A 13,032-nucleotide genomic window follows, 5' to 3' on the forward strand; every position below is an offset into this window, starting at 1 on the left:
ACTAACAGGAAGTTGTGCACGATTCGTATCTTCGGATCAAATTGTGATTCCGGAAAGGAAAAGGAAAAATACAAACACGTTACTTCCTTGAATTATACTATAAGACACCCTCCGTGCAGACTTGCCACCATCGAGCACAATTCATTTTTTTTCTCCACATGTGGAAAACACACCCAGTTACCTTGTGCATTACATTTGTATATTTGCAATATTTTTCGTATGCATCCTTGCAAGTCGGAGTATGCGATTGTAGCAAGGAACCCAGAGCCAGAGCAGTCAGCCCCCACTTGTTCGAACTGCAACACAAAGCACATAGGAAATACTAAGCATCACAGTTATAATTAGTTTTCTGCATTTGCATGAACTCCATATTCAAATGATATCTAAGCCACAACATTGTCTAACACTCCCCATTCTGTTTCTTGTGTGCCAGTCAACCAAACCTAGACATGTGTTGGTCAGTTTGTTTTTCACAACTTTTTCTGTGTAAATGCACGAATACATTTGTGTCAGTGACGTTCATCCACGGTTCATGGCCAGTCCATTTCAAACCCTACTGCATGCTGTGCCGTCTCTGCAAAGCTTGGAAGGATTTGAGAACATGGTGTGCGGCCATCTGTTTAAAATCTGACTGAAAGTGGTTTAATGCATGCTGAGGTAGGCTCCTCTAAGCCCCAGGAATACAGTTGAAACAGATCAAAATGACTACTCAAGCCAAACTATAAGCAGTGCAGGGGTGACTGTTTAGTGGGAAACAGCAGCTGTGTCTGAGATGCAGGAGTGATGATGTGCGTGCAGCAACCTGACAAAAGGGGATGCGTGTCCAAAAGACAAAGAAAGCTAAACTGACCAAGATTAACTGGTAGTGAGGTTGACATCCCAAAGAGATACGTGGCTTGATCATCAGGTTTTGTTTTGTTTTTTTATCCCACACCACCACAAATGAGTTTTCAAAGTGAATATGTTCATAGAATCCTTTATCGTATCTCTTCTGCTTAGTGTGAAATAATCAGGTAAAATTCTCAAGTATCATGCTTATGTAAACAAAGTTCAATGCTATACAATGAAAGGTAAAATCCAAATAATTATTATACAGTGCATATAGTTGTCTGACAGTACTTCAAATGAACTTCCTCCTCTACCGCAGTGATTTGTCTACCACAACCAGACAAGCAGGTTGAAAAGTAAAACTGGATATAGGTAGCCTATTTTTAAACTTGGTAACAGTGGTTTTCATGAGATTGAGCTTGCATTTTGAGTCTGTTCATTATGACTGTTTTGTAGCAGAAAAGTCACAATCAAGCATCAGTCTTATATTAACCCTAGCCAAGTTTCAAATACATACTGTCAATAAAATGTCACAAGCAAAAGACAAATTTTATGTTTGCTTTAATTAAGTTTGTGTATGTTGTATTGCTCTTAGATTATCTGTATCCGGATTGTATATTGCATGTTATTTTATTCAATTATGGTTTAAGTACAGGGGAAAACGGCACAAGCCAGACAAAAATGTTGAAACAGCGCCACATTACATTGACTCCTACGTTGTGGTTGGAGGTGGTATCGCAGGTTTACGTGCCGACGTCGTAGTGTGCGTTCGCTAATGTTTCCCGGTTCAGCTGTTATTTTGAGGTTCATTATAAAATATTATTTAACTGAATCAAATATTACTTAAAAAAAATACCGAGACCGTTGAAATTAAAATAGGTAATTACAGGAGGGATTAATCATTAAAATAAAACACACATACCAATTAACCCCGCCCTACCCGGAGCACCATCCTGGTCACTCGGCCGACAAACGTCTTTTCCGCCACGCCATTTTCCATCGACAAGCGAGAGGTAGAAAGCAGCGGGACAAACGCCGACCACTTGAGCAACGGATTTCGTCTCACACGGTAGAGTTTGGACAGAATACTTAATGCCGAATCGTGCATGGTTTATTTATTTTTCGTACTAAATGTCGAGTTCGGACCGGTTTACCGTATGAACCCGCACGTTTGTCGGATTGTTTAATTCCTCTTGATTTGTAGCCGCTGGCTATCACTAGGCCTCGGAAAGGAGACAGCCATTTTAGCAGTTCTTAAAAAGCCGTTGGCTATCATTTGCTCCGAAACATAATCAAATATGAGGCTGGAAAATACATATTTAACATGCGACTGTGGTAAAGTTTCTGTTTAGCGAAATACTAATGCCCAGAAACGGAGTTAGCTTTATCTACCATGCGTAACATTTTTGAGTAGGTAGCTAAAGCAAAGTTAGCATAGGCTGCTAATCCGACAGGGAAGTAGGCCACGCGATACTTGTTTGCCAAACATTTTAAAGAAACGGGTCCTGAGACGAATAAATTGTCTTTTTTTTTTTAATGTCAAATTAGGTCAGTAACAGAATACGTGCTTTTATAATATTTAAAATTATTGAACGTTGTCCTTAAAATGTAAGCTAATGTATTGAACGCAAATTTCAATATTAACACACACTTTTACACTGTGCGCTCGACAAGCTTGGTTTTAACTACTGGTTTAAGCTTTTTGAATACTTAAACAACAGTAACAGTGGTGTATTGCCTATTGGTGTGTGTGTGACCGGTCTTTTCCTTGACTGTAACTTGTGAACTATCCCACACATTTCTGACCAACCCTTTCTCCTTGTTGTTTTTAGATACAGTCATGCACCGTGACTGCCCCCTTGACTGCAAGGTCTACGTTGGAAATCTAGGCAACAATGGAAACAAAACAGAGTTAGAGAGGGCCTTTGGCTACTACGGTCCTCTGCGCAGTGTTTGGGTGGCCAGGAACCCCCCAGGCTTTGCCTTTGTAGAGTTTGAAGATCCCAGAGACGCGACTGATGCAGTGCGGGAACTTGATGGAAGGTAGGCAGCGTTCTAAACCAATGTAGAGGTTCAGCAGTCAGACTCTTGCTTCATGGACAGTGGTTGATGATTACTGGTTGTTTTTCAGGACATTGTGCGGTTGCCGGGTGCGCGTGGAGCTGTCCAATGGCGAGAAGCGCAGCCGAACCCGCGGCGCTCCCCCTTCGTGGAGCAGACGCCCTCGAGACCGAGACGACTACAGACGGCGTAGCCCCCCAGCCAGGCGAAGGTGACCTACATGTTGTTGTTTGTTGGTGACGAGTAGAGACAACATTTGATCTATCGTTTACTTAAATTCTGCTCTGGGACTGACTTGATTCTACTTTCTTACCCACCGTATATTTCCTGGTAACTGGTTATGAGTTCCCAGTCTAGGCATTTATAATGTTGTTTTTCCTGCTGATTATACATTTGTGACTGTTGCAGTGTCTAAGGCTTGCAGATTCATCTTCATTGACATTATGGTCATTTTTTGTAAGTAGTCAAACAATTAGACCTCCAAACCCAAATAATGAACTGTGGAAATAGGGCATTACACTACGTCTTTAGGGATTCCTTTCTATGTAGGGGGAAAAAAACATCCAAATTGTGGCCTGCAAGACCTTACTTTAGGCACCAATGCTTCGTTGAAGTGCACGCTTTCTGTGCACTCTTGACTGCTTTACAATGGCAGAATAGGCATGTGAAACAGGTTTAGGCAGTAGCTGTGTCGGATAAAAAGTATAACCTGTTTAAAATATGGGGGGATGAAAGTGCCAAATGTGATGCATTTTCTTTTTGTTTGAGGATGCTTTTTATTTTTCATCTATATTAATAAGAATGAAACCCGTTGCAGAGCCACCACCATGCCTCTACTCACCACCCTCTGAGTCAATCAACTAGTCCTCTTTCAGCATCATGTGACTGCTGATCATCGAGCCCAAATCAGCTTGGCTGGTGCTGTCACATGACCCAGGCATGGCCAGTCGTCAGCTTGCACCAGCCCATTGGTTCCTCAGCATGCCGTTCTCAACCTCCTCCTCCTTCAACCTTAACCCAAAAGGCAGCGGCCCACCTCACATTCCCGACCAATCAGCGTATTACGTTCCCAAATGTCTACAACCTACCAGCAGCAGCCTTCGGCTAACCAATTAAAGCAGGAAAAAAGCCACTGCCAGCCCCCATCTGCCAGCCACCTAATCACCTTGCAGCATCTGGCCAGTCCTATTCAGCCAATTCTACCTACCCGGCCGACTGTCTGCCTCCCTTTCGTCATATCTAGCTTGTTGAAAACCAAAAATACTAGTAAGTTTTCCTGCTTCATTCAGTACACTGCTGATTACAGTTATGAAAGTGAAGAGACAGCTGGTTTGAAAAGGTTGTTCTTTTTCTATTATTTGGATCATAAGTTTGTCATTTTGTCGTCCACCATTTCTGTAGTCCTTGTTTCAGAGGGGAATGGTCCAACATCAAATATCTGGAACTTCAGCTTTCCAGAGATTTTGATGATAGATAATCATCTGGTATGTCTCGGGGCTCTGAGCAGAAGTATGAATTCGCACAAATCAAAACTCTTCTCAACCCCCCTCTATGAATATCAGACCTTTTTTTCTTTGCTGGTTTTAGGGAATCTTAGTCTGGTTGTTTTTCAGGACTTATTCCCTGTGACAAATCTATTGGATTTTGATACTAGCTTCCATATCTGTATGCCCCCCCACTTTAAAATGTAGTGGACCAGTTCCATACAGATGGTGGCCCTTGTGTGTTTGAGTTACTCATACCAGGGCCAGTCCACAGTATGATGTTTTAATCTTCTGCGAGACGAAATGCTGCTACTTGGCTCATTTCTGATTTTCTAAAAAGCCCTTAAAGCTCTTAAATGTTAATTGTTGGTCACACACTGCTCTGCCACTTAAGGTGGAGTATGATCCACACTGGTGACCTAAAAGATGCACATGGTACTGTGGGATAGGTAAGAGGTGATGCCTTATCACCTACCATCTTTATGTGCTAAGTCCATTGCCTTACGTTTTCTGGTTGAGATAAAAGTTTTCCCGGAGAAGTCTTTTACTTCCATTTTGAGTCAGTGGGTTAGACAAAGGGCCGTGCTGAGGGAGCCCAGTGTCAGAAAGGGAGTAAAAATAATGTGGAGCTCTACAGCATGATCATCGCATATGTCTACGCTCTTAACATGTTGTATTTTCCCTGCGCAGATCCCCACGCAGGAGGAGCTTCAGCCGCAGCCGCAGCAGGTATGGTAGCTTTCCAGTTAAATCTGTGTGTAGAAGTAGCAGAGTGGGTGTGTATTGAGAATTGCATATCTTAATAATTCTTTCTCGTGGTAATTTCACAGTCATGACAGAAATGTAATAAGTATGTTAAACATTTGGTCAGACCAGCAGTTTGTTTTTTTAAAAGTTGCTATGTTCCTATTGCAGGTCTTTCTCCAGAGACAGGAGGAGAGAGAGGTCCCTCTCCCGGGACAGGAACCATAAACCGTCACGGTCCTTCTCCCGATCGATGAGGTACATAGATCTCTTGAATCTTAAAGCTGTTTGATCAAAATGAAAACTACTGTAGGTCTTCCACCAAGTCTGCTGTCCAGCAGCTATTGGCTATTGACACGTTTAAATCACACTATGTTGACTTAACCGCCCACTTCCACCATTTCTTCAATTTCAGTAAATACGTCACAGCTCCTGAATTTTGAGTTTTGATCTTAAAAGACGGGGGGTAATTCCTGTAGACTATTTTGAACATGTTAAACATGGCCCCCTTTGAATTCAGCATAAAACGTGTTTTTAAATTGACAGTTCTTGACAGTAATTGTTGAAGGCATTAACAGTTGGGGTTTTGTTTTATTTCACAGTCGCTCCAGGTCTAACGACAGAAAGTAGAAGAAAGTCTGTCAGGACAAGAGGGAGCTGAAGATGAACGGTTTGCACAGGCGTTGCCGTGTCATACGTTGGACTTCAACATGGCCCTGTGGTCATTTTTGTGTTGTCTTTTTTCTCTTTTTTTTCTTTTTTAAAATCATGCATTTTAGTGTCCCTGCCCTTTTTTTGTCATGGTAATTTTCACTTGCAGTGAGTGGGCGCATACAGGTGTAATTCTTCACCTACGCCTCCTGATCCACGTCTGTGTTGTCGGTCCTGGGACAGTTGTGCCACCCAGCATTCCAGTTCACCATTAAATCTGTTTGCGTTCCGGTTTTTGTCAATGAATGTACTGTGTAGTTCGACCTTGTGTGAGTAGTAGTAGTAGTAGTAGTTGCTCATTTTCACTGTGTAAATGCCAGCATTGTTTTAAAAGAAAGGAATTCCCTTTTCCTCTGACTGTCTGTAAAGCCAACCTATTTTCAACTTTCTTCATACTGAAGGTTTCCATCTGTTTATAAATGAAAAAAAAAAAAGAGCACCCCCATTCAGGATGCAGAACAGTGGCATTGATTAGAAAAGAAAACGATGTAATGAACAGAATTTTTGTTTTTGAATTTTTCCATTATTTTTACTTTGTTTGATACTCTGTGAAATGGTCTTTCAATTAAAAATACTGGTTGGTTTAAAAAAAATGTTTATGGATTTCTGTTATTGTCTCAACTGGAGACTATTTGTCAGTTTGTTTTCCACAAGAGGGCACTCCTAGAGTACAGCCAGCTTTGGCTCAGGGCACATGGGGATTAAATAAATAAAAAGTGGCTTCGAGTCCACTGTTACCTCTTTGTACAGGCTGTAGTTAGTTTGGACGGTTTAACACCTTGTGTTCATTCAGAGTTTACTGTTTACACTTACATCTACTAGCAATTACTTTTTATTTCTTTCCTCCTTTACCTAGTTTAGTGTCTTTAAATATGATTACTTTCACAGTCTGAATTGATTAAAATGTTACATTTAGTGGTTGTAACACCAGGTCTTGTTGGTTAGAAGGATCAGATTTATCACCATATATGCTCACACATACAAGGAATTTGGTTTAGAGGTCTAGATGCGAACAATATGAAATGAACACAGAATATGGATTTAAGTAAGAAAACTAATCTTGATCCAGAATTCGAACCAGAATTATTTTAATTAAATACTTCACTTGTTACACAACGTTTGGACTTATGGAATATTTCGTACTCTTGGAAAAAGGTAAACACTTAACTCGGCGAGGGGAGCTTTTGATTTGGCGTCGCCGCAAAGATGAACAGCTCAGGTTTAAGTCTGATTGATGGGGTTGTTGTTTGGAGAAAGATCTCATTGGTTACATACGTTAAGTCAGTCGATAAGTCATAAGCAGCTGCCCAGGTTCGTGCTCCTGTCCTGTGAATTTCCCTCCTTCTCCCCTTGTTCATATTGTCTGGTACGAGGTGGTTATGTAATCAAGCTGCGTGAAAGTTTAACCCCTTTCACCAGGACAAGTGATAAGACATCCAAATAGTGGTGTCCTTGAGCGGCTGAAAAAAAAACGTCATGTGTAAGCGTGTGGTCTTATTTTTAATAAAGTCAAGGGGCCCTTTCTTCTGGGACTTTTTAAAGGGTTAAAATACTTGGGTTTTGGGGGTAAATGTTAAAATTAGGTTGTGGTAAGGGTGAGGTGCTTGTTTGATATGGTTTGGGTAAGGGGTCCAGGGGATAATGTCACAGGAAGGTCCACTAAACATAGAAAAACTAATTTACATGTGTGCATACTATTAAAATGCTCTTATACGTATTTATTAGTAAGAGTGAGACTCTAATATAAAATTATTAAAGTTTAATTTGATTATATATAATGAGACATTATGATAAAATATGTCATTCATTCAATTTTCAGCTGATTTTTTATTTTCTCCCCGGACTCTATCTTTACATTCCCCACCCCACCACAGCTCTCCCACAGTCCAATAACTTTTCTCGGTCACACCCACCCTTGCACAAGCCCACGAGTGTCTGTTCACGCTGACGGTCCACGTGAACCAGAGACACACAACACAGAAAACGCCGGGCGCTCGAATCTGCGCGCGCTTTTCCCCTCCAGTTACCAAAGGACCCGTGACGTCGCATGAGGCGTGACTCATGGCATGAGACGTCTCCCCACGGCCTGAGTAGAAACCCGCGAGAATCTAATCCACCAATGCATTAAGACAGGCTGCGATATTTCCACCCACTGTTATGTAACAGGCCCTGGCGTCCACGGACCAGAGGACACGACGACTATTGTTAAAAAAAAAAAAAAAAAAACTCATGGTAGAGCTAATTTTTAGCTTGGACCGCAGCTATTCTGAAACAGCAAAACTTTAAACAATGAATGTATTATACAGGCATGATAGATATTTACTTGTTTTTGTATAACATAAAATAAAAAAGCAACAAGTTCACATTGGGAAAAATCTGTTTAAGTAACAAATATCACTCTTATTTCTGTCCTTAAAAATGTCCGCCACTGTTTTAAATGTATTTCCATACATTTCTGATTGAGTTTAATTAATGACCACGTGCATCCCTCATAATATATGATAATTCACTGCATGTCACAAACAAGAAGCCCCGTAAAACTGGATTTGTGACAATGACAATGAGTTCAGTGTGTTCCAGCTTTACTGTTTCTGAGCACTGACTCTTTGCCTTACAATGGAAAAACAAGTCACTGAAATCAGATGAAATTCAGTCCATGAAAGGCAGAGAGAGTAATTGAGTAAGTGATTTTACAACTTAAAGGGGAACTACTGTTTTTTACAACCTGGATTTTATTTCTGGCATAAAATATGGTCGTTTACTCACCCATATAACTTTTGTGCCCCCTTGTATTCCTTCGGGAGATATTTAGATCTGTGTATATCCATGTAGTGGCAGTGACTGGGGCACCGAAACGCAGCCTCTAAATCAGTGGTTCTCAACCTTTTTTGGGTCCTGGACCCCCCTGCATATTTTTGATCAACCCCGAGGACCCCCCCCCCCACCCGATCTGGGGGGTAGCGGCACAATTCGATGGAAGCCGCTGAAGCTACATTTTGAATTACATTATGGCATTTATTCACTCTTTCAGGCAAATATGAGCTTTCTGTTGTGTCTCAGTCACATTTGAATAGAATAATGGCATTTCTATAGATGTCATGGGATCTTTTTTAAAAGATATTTTATTTTCACGGACCTCTTGCAATTACACCACGGACTACTAGGGGTCCGCAGACCCCCGGTTGAGAATCTATGCTCTAAATAACGTATTATGTGGCGCAAAACTCGTTCATTTCACCAATATTTTGTTATCGTACGCTAGTGCTATTCCCATAGGTCAATCTACAGACCCCGGATGATGATAACAGATGATGATAACAGATGATGATATCAGCTAACTCCGGACTCAACGGAGAATAGCATTGGCGTATCATAACAAAATATTGGTGAAATGAACGAGTGTCTTGGCAGATAATGTGTTATTTAGAGGCTGAGTTTCGGTGCCCCAGTCACTCCCACTATATGGATATATGCAGATCTAATTATCTCCCGAAGGAATACAAGGGGGCACAAAACTTATATAGGTGAGTAAACAATCGTATTTTATGCCAGAAATAAGGTCCAGGTTGTTAAAAACAGTAGTTTCCCTTTAAGCAACTATTTGTGACAATGCCAACATCAGATGCAGCTGCTATGTTACAAACTCATCCTCTAGGAATTTGTGTAATTCATCAGCGTAGCACCTCGCCATCAGAAATCAATAGATATCAGTAGAAATCAGACAGAATCCAGTGATGGAAGTTCGGGAATTACCTGGTTTAGCGCACAGGGTGGCTGCGTTTCACAAAATGTTTAATGGATTATAGGAAAATACCTATAGTAAGGGAGGAAGACTTAGGATGGGAGCTGAACGATGAAATTTTGCTACGAATATTAGCACAGGGAAATATGTAAAGGAGGCTAAGGGGAAATTTACTCAGTACAGATTAATACAGAGGTTTTATTTCACCCCGTCTAAACTTTGCAGAATGGGCTCGCTGGTTAATAGCTTATGCTGGAAATGTCTGGAGGAGACGGGAACATTCTTACATGTTATCTGGGAGTGTTAACTCATTAACTCATTCTGGGAAAAGGTAATTGGATACACAGGGAAATGGGTGGAGTTAACACCTGTATCACCAAGATTATGCCTGCTGGGGGACCAAACAGAGCTGCCCAATATATCAAAATATGACCTTGTAGTGGTTAAGTTAGGGGTCGTTACAGCTGCCTGAATGATTCTCAGGGTTTGAATCCTCTCCATCCCCTCCAGATTTTTAGAAATGGATGGAATTAATGTCGGAGGTTGTATATGAACACATGTAAGCTAGAATCAGTGATGATGTTGATAATTTCAAGAGGCCATGGGACCGCTTTCTCAATTGTAATACTGTCGTACTGTGATGATTTGACTGACTGCACTAAAGGATTAAAGACACTATTAGACACGATTATTTAAAGGTATTAACGTTTTAGTGAATTAACTGGAAATTGGAAATTTAATCCAGGAGAGGCGGTGTGAGTAACAGAACAGTGATTTTACAAGTTAAGCAACTATATGTCAGATGCAACTGTTATGTTGCCAACTCATCCTCTAGGAATCTGTGTAATTCACCAGTGCACAGTGGCACGGTGCCAGAAGAAACCTGAATGTTATATAATCATATATGTAATAAATCTGCGAAGAGCGGGACTCTCTACATGAATAATTAACAACATAAAACGCATCTATGCTTCATTTGGTACCATCTATCCCATCAACGTTTTCGCAGCGGACGCAGAAGAGAAGGCTGAATAAGACAATTCGATGGGGCCTGCAGACCCTCTGCTCCGTGCAGCTGCATCGGGAGCTGAGAGATTATAAAGTGTCTACTCAGCTGTATAAATGTAAAAGCTTTCGCTGGCGCAAACAGCTGCTGGTCCATGCTGGTTGTACATTTCCATTTCGTTCATTAGCTTTACTGCATACCTCCGGTGAATGTAGCTATGCCGTACAGTTGATAGACTCTTTGTGGGTAACATCCAAGTCTGAGTGTGACTCTCTGGTGTCCCTTTAGTCAACCACTTAACAAAGCACTCATTGTGGTTTCGCTTCAGTTGGGCCTTTGTGCGCCGCATCCTACAGCTGGGGCTCTCGTTGTTGATGTGCTGGGAACTAGGCTGGAGGGCAGCGGGATGGTGTCAGGAAGCCCGGGGAGTTTTTGTGACCGGCTCGATGTTGAAATAAACAGGCCTGGCCTTAGTAACGACAAGAGTGGGCGGAAAAACAACGTGTAACCAGCGCACATTTGTAAAAGAAGGATTACAATTCCGGAGAGTTGGGTTACAGTAACCGTAAGAAGGAAGTACAAGAGAAAGCTGTTTTTAGAAGTTACTTAATTCTCAGCAGTTAAAGACGTGATTGACGTTTTGGGGAAACACACCGGGCGTGTTGCTATAGCCGTACAGAGGACAGAGCATTATCACATAAGTAGCAGCTTCTGCTTTGTTCCCAAACTTACTGCGTGAGTTAAACAGAAGGAACAGAAACCTCACAGAATAGACTAAAATATAAATGTAAACACCAAACAGCTTCCACATTAAAATACTGGCTGTGCATGAATGTATCAGTGGGAATAGTCCAATAAAACACAATATCATTTAATTATTATACTACTCAATATAAAGGGCGTCATTTGGCCTCCATTATATTTCACTTTTGATTCTTTCGGCCTCCATTATATTTCACTTTTGATTCTTTTGGCCTCCTTTATACTTCACTTTTGCAAAGTGGCCCCTTTCACTGAGTTATGTTGTTGTGTGTGATTTATTTTGATGTGTTATATGTGTCTTAGTCTATTGATCTGTCTTAATCTCAGTCTTAGATACGTGCATATTTACAGGACTTATATCTTCCTTCACTTATACAGCTTCGAGTTTGCTAGTTAATGCCTTACAACCAAAAGTCCTTGTTATTTCCTTATACTGTATATGGCAATAAAAACACTATGTGTGTGTGTGAATGTGGTGATACAGGAGGGGAGGGAGTCTCCACACTCTGACAGCCCAGTCTGACTAGTGGACACGGGCCCCGGCCTCACGTGGAGCAGTGTATTAAAGTGGGCAGAGTCCCAGCCGGTTCCTCCACGTTTGTGCATGACTCTTCTCCCGCCACGGACTTGAATCGCTCCTCCTTGCAGAGCTCCGCCCCCCATCCCTCTCTCTGTGTCCAATGAGAGCGGAGTAGTGGTGGTGGTGGTGGTGGATGGGGTGGGGGCGACAAAAATATTCAGGCCATGGCAGGGTTCCCCCAAATTGTTAACCTACTTTAACCAATTTTGACAAAAAAAACAAAAAAAATAAAAAAAATAAAAAAAAATAAAATAAAAAAATAAATAGTTTTAATCAAATTACCTGGAATTAAAAAGACCCACCTTTCACCTCACATTGTTGTGTACCTTGTTATGTAACAGTGGGTGTGAACTTGGGACAGTTAAACCTATGATGAAAAGGTTCCACTCCTGGATTCAGTCATAATGTTTCACCTGTGACTGCAAATCATTTCTATATATATATATATATTTACAAATATAATACAAAACACTATTAATACACCCTGTGAATGATGTTTCAGATCACATTAAAGATGCATTTGTGTCTTTAAAATGAAAATGAGTGAAAATATGAAAATAATATCCATTGTTTAATGCCAAACCTCCCTGACACAGCTTCACACTAAGCATCTGCAACATTAAAAAGCTGATTGTGCATTAAAGCATCAATAGTCCAATAATAACACAACAACAGCATGTGCAGAACATTATTTATATATGCATATGTACGCTTTTGCAACACTCTAAAAGTGGCGTTTGCCCTGTTTGTGTTTAAATTTTGTGCTATTTGTACATTTTCCTGCTCAAACTTTGAACTTTTCACTGTACTTTTTTCTTACTTGTAGTTAAATTAAGTGGAAAACATACATATTATTAAGTAAAAGTGGCAACCACTAAAAAAAAAAGTACTGACATATCGCATGCATAAACCTACTCAGACTAGCATAAGCAGAAATACTGTAGTAATTTTGCAGAGCGGCCACCTTTCAGTGAGTTATATTGTTGTGTGTGTTTTATTTTGTGCTTTGCAGGTTTGTATTGCAGATATTACATTCAGCTTTGTTGTCATTACACATGTTCAGGTACACCAGAAGTGCAGAAGCAGCAGAGTATGTAGCCTATAGGATATATAC

At 40.8% G+C, this 13,032-nt stretch overlaps 1 protein-coding gene across 1 annotated transcript; it reads left to right on the plus strand.

Annotated features, from left to right (window-relative positions):
* The first annotated feature begins 1,824 nt into the window (after window positions 1–1,824).
* Window positions 1,825–6,434, plus strand: srsf3b (serine and arginine rich splicing factor 3b). The gene is made up of 6 exons (XM_084542028.1): window positions 1,825–1,897; window positions 2,661–2,871; window positions 2,960–3,100; window positions 5,064–5,102; window positions 5,289–5,375; window positions 5,720–6,434. The coding sequence occupies exons 2-6, from the start codon at window positions 2,669–2,671 to the stop codon at window positions 5,745–5,747; spliced, it is 498 nt and encodes a 165-aa protein (XP_084398154.1). The 5' UTR covers window positions 1,825–1,897; window positions 2,661–2,668; the 3' UTR covers window positions 5,748–6,434.
* Window positions 6,435–13,032: the final 6,598 nt, after the last annotated feature.

The sequence above is a fragment of the Chelon labrosus genome (assembly GCF_963514085.1).
Source record: "Chelon labrosus genome assembly, chromosome: 4".
In the NCBI taxonomy this organism is placed as follows: domain Eukaryota; kingdom Metazoa; phylum Chordata; class Actinopteri; order Mugiliformes; family Mugilidae; genus Chelon; species Chelon labrosus.